The sequence below is a fragment of the Gavialis gangeticus genome, unplaced genomic scaffold, assembly GCF_001723915.1.
Source record: "Gavialis gangeticus isolate Ggan-Ray unplaced genomic scaffold, GavGan_comp1, whole genome shotgun sequence".
Classification (NCBI taxonomy): domain Eukaryota; kingdom Metazoa; phylum Chordata; order Crocodylia; family Gavialidae; genus Gavialis; species Gavialis gangeticus.
The window spans coordinates 1,427,514-1,448,444 of NW_017729017.1; the positions used below are offsets into that span (position 1 = coordinate 1,427,514).

Consider the following 20,931-nt stretch of genomic DNA (forward strand, 5'->3'; position numbering starts at 1 on the left):
CTGCCTCCCACCACTGGGCTGAGTTCCACAGGGCTGTGAGCCACTGGGCGCTAAGCTGGGTGTAGGGAGGCGCAGCGCAGCCCCGGGGCTGCGCCCCTCCTCCCTGCACCAGGCTGCAAGCACCTGGGAACCAAGCTGTGCCCCACCTCACTCCACTTGGCTTGGTTCCTAGGCGTTTGCAGCCCCGTGGAGGGAGGTGGGGCGCAGCAAATAGACATCCCTGTGGAGCTGACTGGGCAGGGGAAGACCCTGCTTTCCCCATTATCCTGTAGTTCAGGTCTGGCACAGTGAGAAGCGGGGAGATCACATCACATCATGGCACAATTTAATCTGAACAAGATCTGTAGAAGGAGCTTTTGACAGATTCCACCTTTACTTTTGAACAAAAAACTTGGTGGAAACTACATTCTTGGGGGAAAGGGTAAGTGAACTACAGGGGTTAGAAGGCTGTTGTTTCAACAGACATTTAGAAATGGAGCAGTACTAATGTGCCTTAAAACACTTCCTCTAACCTGTAAACTTCTTGGACTAGACTGCTATGCTCCATTAGTAACTTACCTGCAAAACACCTTGCTTATTTTATATCTTGATTTCAGATGGTCTTACTGACTTTATAAAATGTGATACAAAGTGCTCTGTGGCTGTAGTTTATAAAGTAACAGTCCAGGAGACTGTATATTTAATTGGCATCTTTCTTCTGCTTTGTAGTAAGTGATGACCTGATCAAGGACTGTTTGAGCATATTGTACAACACTTGCATATGCGTAAGTACAATCTTTTCATGGCAAACCCATTACATACGTCAGTGTTGTCTGAATGTAACTTGGTAAGGAAATCAAAATGCATGCTTTAAAGCCCAAGTTTAAAGAGAAAAAAACTGGAATGGTTTTAGAGTTCTTTTGCAACACTTGCCAAAGTCTGGTTACCTATAAGACTTGCAATATTCCCTCCCTCCTTCACTCATGTTTACTGAAGTTATGTCTTATTTATAGGGGTGTACTTGGTAGCCGTGTTGGTCTGAGACAAAAAGACATACAAAAAATGAGAACTCTTGGTTCCAAAATGATACCTTTTATTAGACCAACTGGAAAATGGCAAGAAAATTGTCCTTTTCTGCAAGCTTTCGGGATCAAAGTCCCTTCGTCAGGCTCTGGGAAAAGTGTAGATGGTACAAGATGGTAAAAAGTCCCCATAGATAGGAAATAAACTTCATTTTTGCACAGAGGGAGCTGAAGATGGAAGTCTGTCCCTCTGGGTCCATGAGTGTCTTTGTGAGCTGTTGACTAGCTCTTTGATGTGTTGATCAGGTAGAATTCCTTCCCTGGAGGTGTCAGATGGCAGGCAGGGAAGCAAAAAAACTTCCTTGTTGTTCTCCAATGAAGTTTAAAATCCAAAATCAGCTGAAATTCGGCATCTTCCATGTTTCAGGGGTGTACTTAGTAGTCTTTTTTATAGGCATTTCAGTAATTCTGCAGCATCTGTGTATCTAATAATTCTACCGTGCACTGTGGGTGTTTGTGTACATGATAATGTTCCCATGAGAGAGTTATTTTCAGCTCTTGTACTTGGAAATTGAAATTTCAAAATTAGAAAGAAGTGTGTGTCCACATTTTAACCTGAATGGTTTGTGCCCTGTTCAGTGTTGGCTAAAAATGTTTTAGGTCTGATCCTATAAATATTTTATGTGCAGAACATCCTTTTGTCAGTCAGCGAAAGTTCAGCCCTGAGGAAGGGCTACAGGTTAGAGACACATAGAGATAATTTTAAAGGCAAGTTAAGAAGCCTAAATTGCATGTATAATGTGTTTTTAAACATTTGTTACAGGTAACAGGTATTCAGTATTTCATACTTAGTCATTTGAGTCCACTACATAGATTATTGTAATCCTGGGAAACTTTATAATACAGTAATGATTATATGGTCTGGGTGGTCATTGAGTGGGAGCAATTTCAGAGAAACTGGCTTTCTCTTAAAAAATATTAACAGGTGATGTTCTCAGAATACTACTGGAGAGGGCAGCATTGAATATATATATATATATATTCACATTTTTATTTTTATTTTTATTTTTTTCTCTTAGGTCAAATAAAACTGTGACTAGCCTAACTCACTAAAATATAGTGTTTCCAACCCATAAAATAACTGCTGGCTGATTTCAGTGATTGTGCTGTCTGGATTATGTGGAAGATTACTTCAGGATTCCATGTATACTATTTTTATAGCCAAGTTACAAATAGTCAGAAAGTTCATCAATTCAGCATCACAGTAGCAGTGGCACATATGCAACAAGAGTAGATCACATTTTTTCCAGCATTCTTAACAGAACCCTTTGGAATAAATTATAATGAATCAAACAAACCTCCTGGCCTCAGATACTGAAATGAAATCCTGACCCTTCTGAAAGCTATGGAAGTACTGTCAATGATTTCATTAGGGCCAGACTTTTACCCTGTTGTTCAAAATCTACTTAGCTGAGAGCTTTAGTATTTGTGGCAAAAGTCTGAGTTCAGCTTTTATAACATAGCTGATAGAAGTTACTCCAGTACGGAGGTAAGGCATAGAGCCAATGTAGGATCCAGGCATTTAATTTTGATTCAAGCAGTGAAGCAGTTTGAATTAGGAAAGGCGGCTTTCATACTAGGGCATTGAAGTTTCTGAAGACCTCATGTTAGTCTGAGGTGAGATCTAGTTGTTAGTGTCAGTCACTAAACTATACTTCATCTAGCTGCAGGAGTAAGTGAGAAATTTGTGACATCTGATTTGGTACTGCTAGGTTCTGTCATTTATGGGCATGTTAACTATTCCTTACCATTCCAGACGGAAGGAGTCACTAAACGATTGGCAGAAAGAAATGATTTTGTGTTGTTCCTGTTTACACTGATGACAAACAAAAAGACATTCCTGCAAACAGCAACCCTTATCGAAGACATCCTGGGAGTTAAAAAGGTCTGATAATGATTTTTTTTTCCCCTAACCCCAATTGTGTGCCTATTTAAGAAATTTAGGAATTCCTTTGTAATCAAACTGTTAGGGCTTCAAAGATGCTGATTAGTGTTAATCACAATTGTTTTAATGAATCAATGAACCACACCTTTTTTGCATGAACTGCAACTTTCATGTAGGTGAGGTAGCAGCTTTTCATGAGGAGTGTTAGTAGCTACATAAGATAAACAGTCTATTTCACAAACTAAGAACAAGTCACCTGCAGTTCATTCATACAAGAAACTTATTTCTGGTTTCCCCTTGTGAGATTTTTAGTAGATCTCCTGACCAGATACTGCTTCTCTCACCTTCCACTTGCACTGTTTTGCTCTTCTGGAATCATTTGGAAGTTGCACACTAGAAAAAAATAAAGGTTTCCTGCCATTAGTGCCTATTCATAAACCTAGTATGAAACAAATTTGCCATTTATTACCATGTCATGTTTTAAAGATAAAGTACTGCCTGAGACCATGTAATCTATCCAAGATTCTGCCATGTTTACATTTCAGGTCACATCTACCTGCATCTTGGAACTGGCTCAGGGAAAACTGTTGAAACTTGATGCAGTTTTATTTGTTGAACTGGGGGCTTTGTTTAGCCTTATTACAAACTGAAGAACATACCAGACTAAACTGTTTTCATGTTATCCTGACAACAGCTTATTTGCTAGAAGTTGGCAAAAAGCATGTCCCATGGTGGCTCTTAGGTTGATCTCACTTACTATTTGCAATTTTGTGAAGTGTTGAATATTAGAACAATGCTGTCTTATAGGTAAACAATAAATTTAAAATATTTTGACACAAACTTTTATACTTGTGAGTAAAAATACTACTTCAAATAATGCAGTTTTGCTATTTTTTAAAAAAACAGACAAATAATAGTGTGAACAATGAAAGTAAGCTTCAGTCCCCCGTGCCCAAACTTGTATCAGACAGTTCCCATCTATCTAACTTCATGAACTTGGAGGTACAGAACACATTAATGAAACTTCAGAAGAGTTTAGCTTAGTCTTTGCTTAAAAGTTCACTGAAAAATATAGTGTAAATTTTGCATCTGTGAAGTTGGTAAACACAAGGAATCATAATTACAGATTGAATTCACAGCTGTATTTTGGACTCTTCACCTGCTGCTGTCCATATACCCCTTCTATCCCATTAATATAAGAACACAAGAAGTACCACACTGGGTCAGATCAGTGGTCCATAGCCCAAGATTCTGTCTCTGATAGTGCCAGGGGTGGATGCTATAGAGGGAGCGCATTGAACCAGATACAGGTACTCCTTACTTAACGTCATCCCAGTTAACATGGTTTTATTATTATGTTGCTGATCTATTAGAAAACATACTCATTTAAAGTTGTGCAGCATTCAGTTATAACATTGTTTGGCTGCTGCCTGCTAGTAGGTAATTACTGTGATGTAATTGGATTTGCTTAACATTGTTTTGCTTAAAGTAACATTTTTCAAGAACGTAACTATGATGTTAAACAAGGAATAGCGGTATAACTGAAGTGATTTTTCACCTATTCAGTACCCTCCCTGGCATCTACCATTACTAGTTTAGATATGCCAAAATAAACGTCTGTAACTGTTCCATTCAACAGCGATTACTAGATCTATCAACCATAAGATACGGATCTATCATCCATAAAATTAAACTGAAAAAAAGTTCCTGTCAGAAAAATACAACCCATCTCAACCCACTTCCCTTGGCTTTTTCTTTTTTATGTTCCTTTGTGAATGCTCCTATTTAAAAAGAAATTTGGGGTGTATTATATCAGATCATCAACCAACCATTTGTCTCATCTAGGAAATGATACAGTTAGATGATATACCCAATCTTGCAAGTCTAGTATCCAGTTTTGATCAACAGCAACTTGCAAACTTCTGCAGAATCCTCGCTGTCACCATTTCTGAGCTTGATACGGGGAGTGATGACAAGCACACACTTCTTGCCAAAAATGCCCAGCAGAAAAAACATTTGGGTCCTTCTCGAGCTGAAATTAATCAAGGTAAAGGGTCACAGCTTCTGGCTTGCTGCCTCTAATTATGAAAGTATGGACTTGTGTGTAGAATTTTTTTTTTAGGTGATGTTGTAGCTGGCCTGCATTTGATAAGTCTCTTTCTGTTCTGTGTTCCATGGTTTGGTTCTCAAGAAAACTATCTTATTATTTGTTGACAATGTGAGAGTGGGGGTCACTCCCAGCTCAGTCTCCCTTTAAACTCGCCTGCCACAACTTAAATGAAAAGGAAAAAGAGGGATTCAGTGATGGTGTCTGAGCAAGGAAGCACTACAGCCACGTGGATCATAAACTCTCACACAGTAGCCTTTATTTACACAGGAGGAATCTGTATTGTGACAATGTCCTCACTAATTACCTCAGCAAGGGCATTTTGAGCTGCAGATAAGGACTCTAGGCTCGGATACCTGACGGATACTTTGTAATTACCAGCGTCTCTGGGGTTTAAAAAGTCTTACAAGCAGAATACACTCTCCACATCTCTTGCAGCTCATGCTGAGAGCTACCTTTGCTGCTCCCTTGCTTGTTTGAATCGCCGGTCTGACATCTTAGCAGTCTTTACAAGTTGGTTGCTCTGTCTAGCTCTTGCCATCTGAGCCCCGTTCCAAAGCCTCTCTCTTTAGCTCTTGGGGTTCCCAGAAGAGCTGTGTCCTGGTACCCTGCAGTCTTTCCCCGCACTCACCCGACTGGTTGGGGTTCTCAGGGGAGTATTTAGACTCATGGTGACCTGTTATCATCCAGAGTCCCAAGATCCCGGCTTTCCTTGGGGTCGCAGGTAAGGTTTCTCTTCTTCTTTCATCCACGGCCCTAATGGTCTCTCCTTCATCCTCCAGTGCCCAAAGGCAAAAGGTGTTTGCCCCATGGCAGGATTTATGCCAGCTGTGGCAAGCTAATCATCCCACCCCTCCCTTGATGTGAAACTCCCTTCACCTGGCAGGGTGCAATCTTGGGTCATCCTTGCCTGAAACCCATACAGTAACAGGGCTCACGCCTGAGCCCCTGTTACAGACAGAATAATTTTAGTGTGCTGGATGTAATCTTCATAGGCTCATGCTCTCTTGAAATTGACTAAGCAGGTGTTCTAAAAGCAGTGACTCAGGATGTCTCAGTACATAGCTATAGACTGTTCACTTATTTTCTACATAGGAGATATAGAATGGTGTAAGTGCCTTGGAACTAAATTCCAAAAGGAGCCACTAGACTGCCTTGTCTGACCTTCAGGATTTTTAATCTGTTAAATTTCACTATTTCTATTGAGTCAGATAACCTTGGTTAAGCCAAAATATTTCAACCTTCAGGAAACTAAATTATTGTGTGCCACATTCAGAGAACCGAAGAGATACCCCTGCAAAGAGGGAGGAATCTTCCTTAATTCCAGTGAGCCAAAAAGTTGTGCCATAGATAACACAAGCGTGTTGAAGGCAATGCAAAACTTCCTTTTCTCTCCATTTCTAATGGAGTTTACATAGAAATAGACTCCAAAGCCAAAACAAACTTCAATGACCATCTAGACTAACCATTCTCTCTACCCTCCGCTTGTACAATCTATAGAAGGTTAGTTTAAAAAAAAAATTTCTGTTTTTAATAAATTTATCTAATCTTACCTTAAAGATGCCAAACAATGGTGAATCCACTATCACTTCTGCTAACATACTGAGCAACTTCATAAAACAATGTATTCAATTAAAATATAATTGAAGGTAAGATGAACTGACCTCAGGTTTTGCAGTATTAAAAGCCCTTTGATATCCAAGGAGGCAAACTGAATGTGGCTCTCATCCTGCAGTGCTTGATTTGAAACGTGTGAGTAGCCAAGTAGGTGAGTAAGTACATGCTTGCTGATTTGAACATTGGCATGCTTTCCAGGATCAGCATGTACATCAACTACTCTTTCGAAATACTTACTTGAATACAGCTTATTCTTAAAGTTCAGCATCTGCATTCTGAAATGGTACTGTTCAGAGAATAATAGAAAATTAGGGTTGGAAAGGACTTCAGGAAGACATCTAGTCCAATTCATTGCTCAAATCAGGACCATCCTCAACTACATCATCCTAGTCAAGGCTTTGTCTAGCTGGGTTTTGAAAACCTCCTAGGATGGAGATTCCACAACCTCTCTATTCCAGTGCTTTACTAACCCTCCTCGTGAGAGAGTTCTTTTCCTTGTATCTAACCTAAACTTCTCTTGCTGCAACTTAAGACCATTGCTTCTTGTTTGATTATATGCCACTGAGAACAGTCTAGCTCCATCCTCTTTGGAACCACCCTTCAAGCTGAAGGCTGCTATCAATTCCTCTCAGTCTTCTTTTCTCCAGACTAAATTAAGACCATTTCCCACAGCCTCTCCTAAGAAGTCATGTTCCCCAGCCCATTAACCACTTTCATTGTCCTCTGCTGGACTTTCTCCAATTGTCCACATCCTTTCTTGGGGGGGAGCTAAAACTGGGCACAGTACTCCAGATGTGACCTCACCAGTGCTGAATAGAGGGGAATAATCACTTTCTTCCATCTGCTGGCAGTGCTTATACAAATGCAGCCCAGTATGTCTTTAGCCTTCTGGAAAACGAGGGCACACTCTTGACTCATAAGCTTATTGTCGACTGTAACCCCCAGGTCCTTTTCTGCAAAGTACCTGTTTTACTAGTCAATCCCCAGACTGTACCGTTACATGGGATTTGCTGTGTCCCAAGTTCAGGACTTTGCACTTGTCCTTATTGAACCTCTTGAGATTTCTTTTGTCCCAATCCTCCAATTTGTCTAGATCGCTGAATCCTAGCCCTGTCTTCCAGCATATCTACTACTCTCCCCAGCTTGGAGTATTCTGCAGATTTGCTGAGGGTGCACTTGATCCCATCTTCCAGATCATTGATAAAGGTATTGTACAAAACTGACCCCAGGATCAACCGCTGGGGCATTCCACTTGATACTGACTGGCTACCACCTAGACATTGAGCCATTGATTACTACTGTAATAGATTACAGTCTATTCATCCAAACCATACCTTAGCTTGCTTGCCAGAATGTTGTGGGAGACTGTATCAAAAACTGTGCGAAGGCCATGGTACATCACATCCACTGCTGTCCCTGCATCCACAGAGCCAGTCATCTTGTCATAGAAGGCAATCAGGTTGGTCAGGTATAACTTGCCCTTTTCCTTGCCCTCTTCCTTTTTCCCTTTTTTAAAGATGGGCACTATATTACTCTTTTCCAGTCATCCAGGACCTCTCCCAGTCACCACAAGCTGTCAAAGATAATGGTCAGCTCTGCAATCACATCAGCCAACTCCCTCAACATCCTTGGGTGCATCCTGTCTGACCCTGTGGACTTCTACACATCTGGCTTTTCTAAGTAGTCTGTAATTTATTTTTTCACCTCTATTGACTCTACACCTCCTCCCCAAACTGTGCTGCCAGGTGCACAAGTCTGGTGACTCACTTTGCTTCTGAAGACTGAGGTAAAAAAAGGCACTGAATACTTCAGCCTTTTCTGTATCATCTGTCACCTTTGTAAGTCCCTTGCTAGCTGCAGTTCTAATTACATTTTAGCTTTCCTGATTTCATCCCTGCATACTCAAGCAATACTTTTATAGTCCTCCGTAGTAGTTTGTCCAAGTTTCTGCTTCTTGCAAGCTTCCTTTTTTGAGTTTTATCTCACTTAAGAATTCCCTGCTAATCCAAGCTGGTCTTCTGTCATATTTGGTAGCTTTCCTGAGTATTGGGTTGGTTCATTCCTGCTCCCTCAGTAAGGTTTATTTAAAGTACAAGTCAGCTTCTGCTGAACCTCTTTCCCGCCCCCCCACCTTCCCCGCCAGCGGTCACAAGCTTCAAGCTTCCACCTTCCTGGGTGTCTATTCTCTTCCTTCTCTAGTGGCACCTGTGGCAGTCCTTCTTGCACAGTCCTAGAGGTCTTCTCTAGCATTGAATAAATGAACCTCCTCATGGCTGCGTATGCTTTGGAGCCTCAGCACCTCTTCCTACCTGCTTTCTGAAGTCTCCAGGAGGCACTGCTCATATTGTAAGCACTCCCAAATCTAGCTGTTACTGGAAGGAACTTGCAAACCACAATCCCAGCAGTGCCAAACAAGCACTTGGGTGGAAGCCTCAGTGGTTTGTGGTCCTGTCTGGAGACATCTTACAGGTGGAAGCAGAAAAAGATATGGCAATGACAGTGGCTATGGCATTGCAACATCCTCAAACCATCTCTCTGGGTCTCTTCCTGTCCCTCTTTCGAAGCAGAACTTCCCTAGCAAGCTCTCCTGTAAGCTGGCCTGCTCTTTGGTCCTAAAAGGTTCCATTTTCCTTGCTAACCTGCTTCCTTTCACCAAGCTTACAGTAAAAGAAGGTGAAAGTTTCTGGGCAAACTCCCTAGCTAACTCCCCACTGGCTGTAGTCTGTAATTTAATAAAGGACTTAAGTATTGATCTAACTGCTAAATTTTAGCTATACACTGGTTGGGTAGATTAGTTGCTCTTAATTAAAGAAAAAACTTACCTTAAAAGGCTCCCCTTCAAAAAGTGAGGTGGTAAACTGACCTATGAATTGACTTGCGAATGGCTTGTAAACATGCCCAAACACACAGCCCACCAGACAAACACTCACCAAGACAGACAGCCCTGGCTCACTTACCTTCCAGGAGCAGGATGTTGTGCCTGGCTCCTCTTCCTCCTCTTGCTCACAGCAAACCGCTTGCAAATTTCCAGGTCTGCTGTGCCTGTTCACTCGCCCTGTTATTAATTGTTTACTATCTCAGTCTTTTAAAACAGTTCTTCTGGGATTAGAAACCTTGACTTTCATGTGTGCTGAAGGATGAAGATCTAGTCATGAGATTATAACAAATAGCTTTGTGTCTATCAATGAAGTCCCAGTACGATATGTTTTTGTGAAAACTGCCTTCAGCATAAAGCTTACGTGCTGTTCGTACTTGATACAAAGAAACTTATACTGACTGATGGCAGTGTCCTTATCTAACCTCTCTTGCCACCATACCTTGGCACAATGTTATTTTCACCTCTTGGTATACAGCGCCTATTAAGAATACTGCCTGCTGTGAAGAAATCCCTGTCTCTTTGCCCCTCCCTGGGGCCAAACCAGGTGGCCCCTTTATCTACTGGTTTTCTTCTTGGTACAGGCTGGTCAATCAGGTGACCTGGCCAGATAAATTCCTAGGTTGGGGAGCACCCTCTTCCTCCAGCAGGCATTTTGAATGCAGCAAGCAAATACTCCAGGCTCCTGCCTGAAGATTCACTATAAGTAAAAAAAAAAAAAAAAAATATAACATGGAAACTAGCCAAGAGTTAGGAATTATGTGTAGGCCAGTCACATCTTAAAAGGATCACTGAGTCCAAGACTGTATAAGACTCACGTGCTTATGTTTGCTCAAAGTGTATTCTCACTTTCTCGTTCTACCCCCTCCCTAGGTCACCAATTAATAAAGGTACTGGGTTACAGCATGCCTTGTTGAGCTACTGTGGGTAGAGAGAGGGGAAGCCTTTCGCTCCCAACTTGGCCAGTGAAGTTTGTCTTTTCATTTTCCCTCAGCTACCTGATGCTATCTTTGGATGCTTCAGGCTAAAAGAAGCACCCAGAAATATTACTGTGGGCAAAGCACCTCCAAGGTTTGCAGGGTCTGTGAGCCGTGGGCTGCACAGATCCCAACCAGAGACCAGTGCCCAGGTGGTGGCAGCATTACCCCAGGCTTGTGGATGTTCTCCAGGAAGTGGGACAGCCATCTGTAGGCTCCCCACTCCCCAAGGGAAACTCCCAAAGTTTGGTTTTGGGCCTGGCATAGTGAGGCTCTGCATAGTAGTGCCCCCTACTGTGCTGCTATACCTGTGAACCTTGTTCATTTTATATTCAGTTTAGTTCTGTGTATTGCTCCATATTTGATATCAAGGTTTTTTGTTTCTTCAAAGTGAATTAGTTCTCTGACAGAAGTGTTTTTTGAATGTCCTCTTGGCTTGCTTAAACAGTTCTGTGTTGTTTTCTGTTTTGTAGCTACACTTCTGAATATTCCAGGCTTCATTGAGCGACTATGCAAATTGGCAACAAGGAAAGTATCGGAAACAACGGGTACTTCCAGTTTTCTTCAGGAGTTAGAGGAATGGTACACCTGGCTAGACAATGCACTTGTACTTGATGCGTTAATGCGAGTAGCCAGTGAGGAGGCAGAGCAGAGCAGTACAGGTACCTGATTTGAATTTAACTGGCTTGTTGCATTCTCTCCCCTTTCCTTTTCATTTTACTTTTACCACGCCTCAAAAATAAATTGAACGTGATATGTTTAGGTTTGATACTTATTTTACTGCCATGTGAGCATGGGTAAAACAATTGTTGGGATTTGACACAGTGTCCTTTCACATACCTAATCCTATTTGCCTCATCTATGAAATTCCATTGGCTTTTTGCCAAAGTGAACTATTTAACAATATGTATATATTGCATTATGTGCATTCTTGTCCCGTGTGTGTGTGTGCAGAGATGACCTGAGCAAGGTATGGGGCCTGGGGCAAATCAGTCTGTGCAGGGCCCCACCCCCAGACACAAGGAAACCGGCAGTGGATTTCGTGGCTGGGTGGGCAGGTGGCGAGAAGCCGGATGTGAAGCTGGCAGCAACACAGAATTGCTGTGTTGTTCCACCCAGCTCCATGGGGCCCTCCAAAGTGCAGAGCCTGGGGCAGCTGCCCCGATTTGCCCCCACCTAGGGACGTGTGTGTGTGTGTGTGTGTGTGTGTGTGTGTGTACGTACACACACACACACACACACACCCTTTTTTTGTTTTGTTTTTTCAGGGAAAAGAATGTTTATGATAGAGCTCATCACTGTGCTAATCTAAGTCCCCAGTGATGCATACCTTGAATTGAAATGTCTTCCATTTAACCTGGAATTGCTGTGCTGTAGAAAGTAGTAACTAAAACATTTATACTTGTTGAGCTTGTCTTTGCCATCTCATTTAGAATCTTCAGATGAAAGTGGTTTGGCCAACACATCAACGAGAACCCAGCTGCCACAATCCATGAAGATCATGCATGAGATAATGTACAAGCTGGAGGTGTTGTATGTTCTCTGTGTATTGCTGATGGGGAGGCAGAGGAATCAGGTAAGCATCTGTCTGCACATTCAGGTGTGCACAAGACAGCTCATATTTCTTTAAATCCAAGTATCCCCATAGCTAGGCTACCACCACTCCTCATTGTGCATTCCATGTTTCTTGCTATTGTTTGATGCAGTTTCATGGAATCATCTGGTAAAAGGTCCTCAATACTTCACAGCCTAAAGTTCCTTGGCTTTGTGATCTTTTAGGATGAGGTTTGTAAACATGTTTTTAGAGAAGGGTCTACAGGCATATAGTCCTATGAACACTAATAACCTGTACTGCATAAACCTATAAAGAAAGAACTATACATACAAATAGAATAATTCTCTGTAGTAGCATCCAGAGTGTGCAAGGCATTTTCAAACTAAGTATATTCCCTAGGACAGGGAATTAGTAATCCAAGGATGTCTAGACAGGATATTCATCTAACATAGAGATAAGAATAGATATAAATAGCACCAGGACTTAAACCACCTTAAATCCATGCTTTGCTTTAAGTCCCTCCCTGTCCTCTATTATATACAGTCAAAAGCTTTTTATTTCTGGGTCCTTCCCTTGCAGGGATGCAGCTTTCTTAGCATTTTTTGCCTTCAGTTTTCATCCCATCCATGTCTCTCTTGATAGAAAAATGTCTGAACTACAGGAGTCTGTTTTAATAAATCTTGTTGAAGCTTTTTATCCAAAAAAAGGAAGCATTCAGCTGAAATTGTGATGTTTATACTGATGACATTAGAATTAAACTGTCTGCTTAAAAAAAAAAAGATGTAAGCCCCTAAACTGAGCTAACCCTGTATGTATTAGTGGGAAAAATACCCACTTCATCCCTTAGCAGCAGCTGATACAGGCAAGTAAGTTATCGCCTACTCTTTTGTCACCCAGTTGTATGGTACAGTGATGTCCTCTTACTGCATCAGTTATTCTGCAGTAGCTGCATGTCTCTCACCCTTCCTGACTCCAGTGTAATTTACACTAGTCTACAAACCAGTAAGTATATTTGTCTCCATGCCCTGAGATGTTGCTCTGAATTTTCTTTTTTTAAAAGGTCACTCTAGGAAAACATGGGGTTCCTATAGATGTGCTGGGGGGCAGACTTGACTAATTAAGTCTGCTGGAGCATAGTAATTACTGTGCTCCAGCCAGCCCGCACATCTCATGTACTAGCATCCCTGCACTTCAAAATGGTGGTGGGGGCACTTGAATTAAAGCTTGGACAAGCTTTAGTTCAAGTGCCCCCACCACCATTTTGAAGCGCGGAGACACTAATATGACACTGTGGCACTTAGAGAGGCTCTTGCAGTTGCTCTATTTAAAGCTCCCCAGAGGACGTGATGATCATCTGCTTCTAAGCATGTGATGTTTGTACCTTTCAGTAAAATTTTCTGTTGTTGCCTTATGACTCAACGTCATTCACAGCACAAAGTATCCACTAGCAAAGTCACAAAAGGGAAGTCTTTTGGCATTTTCCATTGCTGTCTGTAAGGAGCTGCCTAGTATCATTGATACGACTAGCATCAAGACCAGATGCATACTAGGACCTGGCCCTAATATGCTACTGGTATGTATTTCAAACTGTATATAATTGAATGCTACTTTTGTTTTGAGTATACCAAATCTCTTCTTCCTGAAGGGGTACCTGATAAGTTCAAACACTGTTAAAGGCTCTCTGTAGAAACTGAACTCACAGTTTCTCTTCAGTGCTACCAGGATAGTACTCTTTCTTCTGAGGATACACCACTTTTTGTGTAAACACTTAAATAAATCCAAATTGTTCAGTAAATCCTTTCAGTAACTTTATTAGAAATGTAGTTGTGCTCATCTGTCTTTTGAACTGTATTGTTTCCATGTTTGGAGACACCAGAGATTATATAAGTTTAAGATGTTCTTTTTCCAGGTTCACAAAATGATTGCAGAATTCAAATTGATTCCTGGTCTTAATAACCTGTTTGACAAACTGATCTGGAGGAAGCATTCTGCATCAGCTCTTGTTCTTCATGGACATAATCAAAATTGTGATTGTAGCCCAGTGAGTATCCTAACTTCACATTTTGGAAGGTAATTTCAGGTATTACACTTGTGGTACAGCCTGCATTTTAAAGCTACATTAGACCATAATAAAACTGGATGTTTGATACAATATATCACTGTTTACCCTGTGCATCTGTGGCTTTGGCCTTCTCCAGGCAGCAGCAGTGACACCTCTAGTCCCAGTCCTAGAGCTGTAGCAGCTCCCCTGTACTCCGCCAGGGCTGTGCAACTTGGGGTGTCCTCCACGTAGTGAATGGGGGAAAAAGCCTTGTTTTGAATAGAACCTTCATGGCCTTTAGTCTTTTCCATTTATAACCCATTTTTGGGGACTCATGATTTTTTTTTGTTGTTCCCTGTTTGTCGATCAATTGCTACCTAAATGTTGGGTATGCTTTTTCTGTTGTGAAAGATTTCCAATTCCAGTTTTGACTTGGTTGCCTATTTCATCTTCTTTTTTCAGGACATTACTTTAAAGATACAGTTTTTGAGGCTTCTTCAGAGTTTTAGTGATCATCATGAGTGAGTATGGAATGGGAGCTAATGGGGAGTTGCACTTAAGGTGTTACTTGTTCCTTTTTAAATACAGTTATTATTGAGCCACTGACTTATGCTCAAGAGAAGCTGAGTGTCATCACTGCCTGGCTTGTATTTAAGTTCTTCACTACTACTGGTATAAAGTGACTCGATAAATAAAAAACAGTAGGATAGCACTACCATGATTCAGTCAAGGTAGAAGTTCCCTCAGAATGTGCTTTAACAGGGACTGTGTTGCAGGGGAGATTTTTTAGTTGGAAAGGAAAGCAAGGATCCCATAGAACTGCTCATAGAACTGTTCATGAGCCAAGAGTTTTAGTCCTGGCAGAACAGCCTTGGGCAAATTCTGTTTAATCAGCCTGAATTTCATTCCTTTTGCTTAAATTGGTAGCTGTTCAAGTTCCTTCATAGTATATTTTCTGATACCACATTTCCTTTCCATTGTACAAGTCAAACCAGATGATCATAATAATTTTTCAGCCCTTATAAATCGGTGAATTTAGCAATTCTGAAGTTTTTTTCTCACAAAATACTGAATACTTTTGTTTGTCAAAAGAAATCCACTTCAGCAGCTGCAGTTGGATCAGCCAGTTGTTGTTTCCTGACTAAGAAAATGTTTCTTAGATACTGTCTATATTAAAATGGCTGTTGTAAGGCTCTTGGACATGGTTAAAACAAATAGTTTTAACCTAAGAACTGAACAGCTTTGGACCATTAAAAATGGGCACGTGGAATACACTGAAATTGGGTGGAAGTTATTGAATCCTGTAAAAAGAAAAAAAAGTTAAGAATGGATTATTAAAATTAAATAAAAGCAAAAGAAAATAATCTGTTTCTTAATTAATGCATGTTAAGAATAAGAGACTGAACTTTCCTGTTGATGGCAGAAAGCACTCTGTAGAATTTATAAACAAATCAAATCCACGGTTACTGCCTAAGGATTCAGGTCATTCCTTTATGCATAGTGCCAGAAATTTTGAACCATGCAGAACCATGTTGGCTTACAAGGAAATGGAAGTTTCATGGAACAGTTTCAGCTGATATTCAGCAACAGAAGTACCAGGTGGCTGAAAGTAAGGCACAATAGCACTGTAGGCCATGTCCAGACGAGTGCAGACATTTGGCTCCCCAGGGACAAATAGCAGCAGCACACCTTGCACCGCAGCTACTTGTCCCTGGGGAACACCTGTGCCACATGTGCTTTGGCGCATGGCAAGTTACCCCAGGGGCAATAGGGGAAGTTGGGGCCAGCACTGTGCTGACCCCAGGAGCCTTACGTGGCATGCTGGGGGCCTCCCGGGGCTAAAGTGGCGACAGTGCTCCAGGCGGAGCCTGGCTGGCAGCAGTGGCATGGCTTCAGGCCATGACTCTGCTTTTCAGTGTCGCGCGTTGCCTGTATGTATGCTGCTCCGTTTGTTTGGTTATTTTCCCTGTGTTTCTTTTTTTACCCCAGGGGTCAAAAAAACCTGTGGGGGGAGGGGGGGGGGAACTGGAGCAGCACACACGGGCAGTATGCCCTTGCAGCATGGAAAACACTTGATTGCAGTATGTGACATTGGAGATGCATTTGCTCACCACATACTGCACAGCCATGCTCGTCTGGATGCACCCTTAGAGATTAACTTGTTCAGAGGCATGAAATTTCCATAGGCAACTCTGGTTCATTAGAGCTCAAAGGGAAGCCTGGTGTTATCTTGTATCTTTATTCCCTTACCTCTATTTGCTTGTGTTTATGTAACTGAAAAAGACATCATTGCTACTGAGAACAACAGCATGCAGCTGCTTTAAGAGGAAATATTAGCATCTGGAACCAAATCGTAGGGGAGATTTACAATTTGGCAGATTTGTAGCCCTGTGAAGGATCACATGCTCTGGTGTATGGGGCAAGCTGTATAAATTAATGTCTGTCTCCATCTTTCCACCTTCACAGATTGCATGGTTAAGCAGTCTTTGGTTTGGGATTGCTGGTTCCTGCCTATTTTATATTAGTGATGCAGTATATAAAGATCAGAAAGGAAACAAATGGATATATTTATTCAGCCTCATTTTCTTTTCTCAATTTTTTTTTTTTAGGAACAAGTATCTTCTTTTAAACAGTCAAGAACTTAATGAACTGAGTGCAATCTCTCTCAAAGCAAACATCCCTGAAGCAGATGCAGTTGTTAACACAGACAGGTAGGCTGGAAGGCCTTGGTGTTTTAACCTGCTATTTTTGGCATTTAATAAAACCTTCGGTGTAAGAACTTGTGCTGTCTGTTCCGTTTAAAATCTTGCACAACATGTCATTCCCTTAATTTGAGCAATGTATTGCAATACCAAGAACATGGGTATTGAATGACATTCCTCATTGTTAGTAACTTAAAGGGTGCTGATAGATGTGGACAAAACCCGCCCCCAAAACTTTACCGGAAGAGGAACCACATCGGTTTGACTGAGCTCCCCAGTGTCTGTATAGCTCATGCACTTCAGTGGTACTTTTTAGCACTTTTATCTAATAGCTGATTCAATCAGCTATTAGAGAAGAGTGCCAAAGAAGCCCTGCTGAAGCACATGAGCTATACAGACACTGGGTGAGCCAGGTCAAGCTGACGCAATTCCTCTTCTGAGCATGTGCTGTGCTTGGCATAGGGGTGCACCAAACTGAAAGTAAAGCACTGTAAAGTAAAGGAGTTTTTTTTGGTTTTTTTTTCCTCCCGTGTCCGTAAGCACCCCAAGTGCACTTGTACTCTGAAAATGATATCATGGGGTTCCATTTTTGTGTCCATGACTTCCACATTATATATTTCATTACCAGTAGATATGCCAATATAACTTCCAATATCACAAATGGCAGCTGTGAAATAAGGTGGGATCTTTCTGGCTAATGAACTGCAGGAGAAGGTTGTCAGTATAGATTTACACCTCATCAGTTGATTCATGTATCAGATTTAATGAAAGTACATAGACAAGCCCATGATTCTGTTGATGTGCAACTCAAAGGAATCTACCTTACCTACAGAGCTCTTAAGTCAAAACCATTGTGGTCAGTAAACCTTACCTATAACATTTACGTGTAAGCTCAGGGAGCGGAGCTGCTGTGTGGGGAAAGATGCCCTTATCTGTCTTCAAAGAAGAATGGCACAAGAGGGATTTTTTCCAGTTTTTAAATGTTTAAAATTATCTACCTTTAGTAATGAGAAACCACCTCTTACAATGATTGTATCCTCTCCAAAGTAATGCTGCCCTTCTGGGTCTTCTTCAGAAAGGAATGAACCTTTTTACTGGCTTGGGAGGAAAAGCCACCCTGTGTTATACGTGTGTTCTGGAAAGAAGAGAGCTGAGAGCATAGATAGCTTTTTCCATTATGTTTAAAACCCAGAGCAAACTCTTCCTGGTTCTTCAGAGCATTAGTAAGGAGGCAGCTATTTGTAGCCAGCACACTACTTTCTAGAAAGGATTGGTCAGTTGACCACAAGCTGTATCAGCAACTCTATTAACCAGGATATAGGTAGTAACCTGCACGTACCAGGTTAGATATGTGTGCTACTTGTTTTAGAGTGAAAGAAAAGGGAATCCCCACTTGAATCCATTTTGTCCTGCACGTGCAGGACAGCTTATGTTCTAGCCCTGAGGCCAGCAGAATTCTGTTCCTGGCCTAGGATTAGTGTGTTTCAACCCTGCTGCTCCTGCCCCCACATTTAGAGTGGCCACACACAGTCTTTCTGGATAATAGGATTTTTATATCAGCTTGTCTATGTTTACTTCCTGTACATAGAGATATTTCCTATAGGCATCAGGGTAATGTTACTGGTGCTTTAGTCGTATGGGCTTTTTCTGTATCCATCATTCTTTAGTTTAGGCATATTCCGCAGTCTAGATTTCCGTACAAATACGCTGCATTTGTCACTGAACCAGACTCTCCCCTCTGCATGTATGTGGCAAGAACTACAATAAATTCCATTCTCATTTTCTGTATTGTATCACCTTCACTTTCTGATCACACAACTTCATGAGCTTTGTATTTATTAGCATTTCAAACAAAAATGCTTTCTCTGGGATTACCTTAAAAACTACTTTTTTGTAGTTATTATAGAATGCAGCTTTCATAGCTTTCAACACCTATGAGTTGGTGATGGTGTGAAAGTAACTAATGTATAACTGTGTGTAATACTGGACTAGCTTATTAAAGCTTGGTGACAATTTAATTTAATCTCCAGAAGTTAACTTTGTAGCGTAGTACTCTTGCCAACTCTTCCACTCTTCTTATTTCTGTATCTTTTAGAAGTCTAGTCTGTGATGGAAAAAGAGGTTTGTTAACCAGGCTTCTACAGGTCATGAAGAAGGAACCAGCTGAATCCTCTTTCAGGTGGGTTCCACTTACATTTATGGGGTGGAAATTTTACAAATTTACAGGGGTTTTTTGGTGAGACATGAAGACTTCCTGTCATTGCAAGTTAATCATTGCTTTGGTGGTTTTTGTTTTTGTTTGGTTTGGGGGGGTTTTTGGAGGGGTGAGGGGGGTTGTTTTGTTCTTACCAGTTTCACTGATCATATGAAGGAAACAGGAACCGTGAAAAAGCTCTGACCAACACTTTCAGTTTGGTTCTTCTATGGATCCTCATTACTTCACCTTCATGTTAAAACTAAACAAACGGGAAAAATGGATTTACCCTGAGATGTGAAACCAGTTGCTACAATCAAACTGAATTAGGAATAAGAAGTTCTCTCTTCTCTGTCTCAGGTTTTGGCAGGCAAGGGCCGTTGAGAGTTTTTTACGAGGCACCACTTCCTATGCAGACCAGATGTTTCTGCTAAAGAGAGGACTTTTGGAGGTGACCTTCATATTTTCTTTAGCCCAAGTGCCCCACCAGACAACACAGCGCACATGAAGTCTTGGGCGGCAGCAGCAGGCAAGGGGTTTTCCCAGCCCACTGCAGCCACTGGCACACTGGGAAAGAGGGAGCAGATTAGCTATGACTACTATTCCCTCCTCACCCCTTCCCCTCCCATGCTCTTTCCTACCTGCCCTGCTGCATTCCTGTTCCTAATGCACTGCCTTCCTGTTCCTGAGGCACTGCGCCACTTCGCTTCCATGCCAGACTGCACCCTGTGCTAAACATTAACCGGTAATGCATTACCAATATAAATATACTTCTTGTTTACAAATTTAACCTTTCATATCCATAGTAACAAACTCGATGGGAGTTCTCAAATGTTGTTAAATTATTGATAATAGGAATCTAAATACTATGCAGGGTCATAGTAACTAGATTTTGGTTAGATTTAAAACTGATTTTCTGAGTGGTTTGGATCTTAGGTTTAAATCTCTCATGCTCTGGAGACTGCTATTGAAAAATTCCAAACCGCTTCTCTAATTTTATCATGTCAGAATGAAACATGGAAAAACTTTTGAAGCAGAAGCTAGATTACTAGCATTAGACTTTGTTTACTAGTGACTTGAGCTAAAATGTGGAGCTAACATGCTTTCTTCTTTTGCCAGCATATTCTCTATTGCATTGTTGACAGCGAATGCAAATCACGGGACGTGCTTCAGAGTTACTTTGACCTTCTGGGAGAACTGATGAAATTCAACATTGATGCATTCAAGAGGTTCAACAAATACATCAACACAGATGAGAAGGTAAACCTGAAGAAACTTGTGCTGCGGGCCAAATGCCAGTCTGACATAACTGGTTACAGTGCAGGGTTAATTTGATACTCTGGGTCTGACTGAGGTATAGTAGATGGATTAAATGTAACGTGTAGCTGTTGTGCCTCTGTTTACAAGCGCTGCAGTTACAATCAGTCTGTTCCTTGTGTCTGTGTGTTAGGAGAGAGAGACAAATTTTAAGAAGTGTTCCCTGCCCAGTAGTTCCTGTTGCTCTCAGTGGGAGCTGTTGAATGCAGTGTTTTCTGAAAATCTACCTGGAGGCCTGGTTGTTACATGGTCATAAAGGATCTGACCCCAAACTCATAGTAGTTTTGTAGAAGAAAACGTTCATTGACTTCATTGTTTCAGGTCCATGACTTTGGTTATTGTGGCAGTTAGCTGGTAAAGCTTTTTAAGTAGTTAAATACTCTATAAACTTCTTTGTGGTAGAAGACAAAAAGAGCATAAGTAGTAGGCCTGTGCGAAGCAGCTAGTATTTGCTTTGGATTCGGGCGATTCGAGGGACAGTGATTCGATTTGCTGATTTGAATCACTGTCCCGAATCTGATTTGGAGATTCGGTCGCTGCCAAATCTGCCAGATCTCCAAATCAGACAGACCCCATCCCCTGCTTGCTCTCCAGCTCAAA

The 20,931-nt window shown here is 41.4% G+C and overlaps 1 protein-coding gene across 2 annotated transcripts in view; it reads left to right on the forward strand.

Moving 5' to 3' along the window:
* Positions 1-20,931, forward strand: part of TRPC4AP (transient receptor potential cation channel subfamily C member 4 associated protein) — a 109,784-nt gene that overhangs the window by 61,787 nt on the left and 27,066 nt on the right. For both annotated transcript variants that reach the window (XM_019513015.1, XM_019513016.1), the window contains 11 exons: positions 709-764; positions 2,818-2,946; positions 4,792-4,993; positions 10,996-11,184; positions 11,956-12,098; positions 13,987-14,118; positions 14,581-14,639; positions 16,728-16,829; positions 18,916-18,999; positions 19,375-19,465; positions 20,134-20,274. In XM_019513015.1, coding sequence (XP_019368560.1) covers positions 709-764; positions 2,818-2,946; positions 4,792-4,993; positions 10,996-11,184; positions 11,956-12,098; positions 13,987-14,118; positions 14,581-14,639; positions 16,728-16,829; positions 18,916-18,999; positions 19,375-19,465; positions 20,134-20,274 — 1,328 coding nt within the window. The remainder of the gene's footprint in view (positions 1-708; positions 765-2,817; positions 2,947-4,791; positions 4,994-10,995; positions 11,185-11,955; positions 12,099-13,986; positions 14,119-14,580; positions 14,640-16,727; positions 16,830-18,915; positions 19,000-19,374; positions 19,466-20,133; positions 20,275-20,931) is intronic.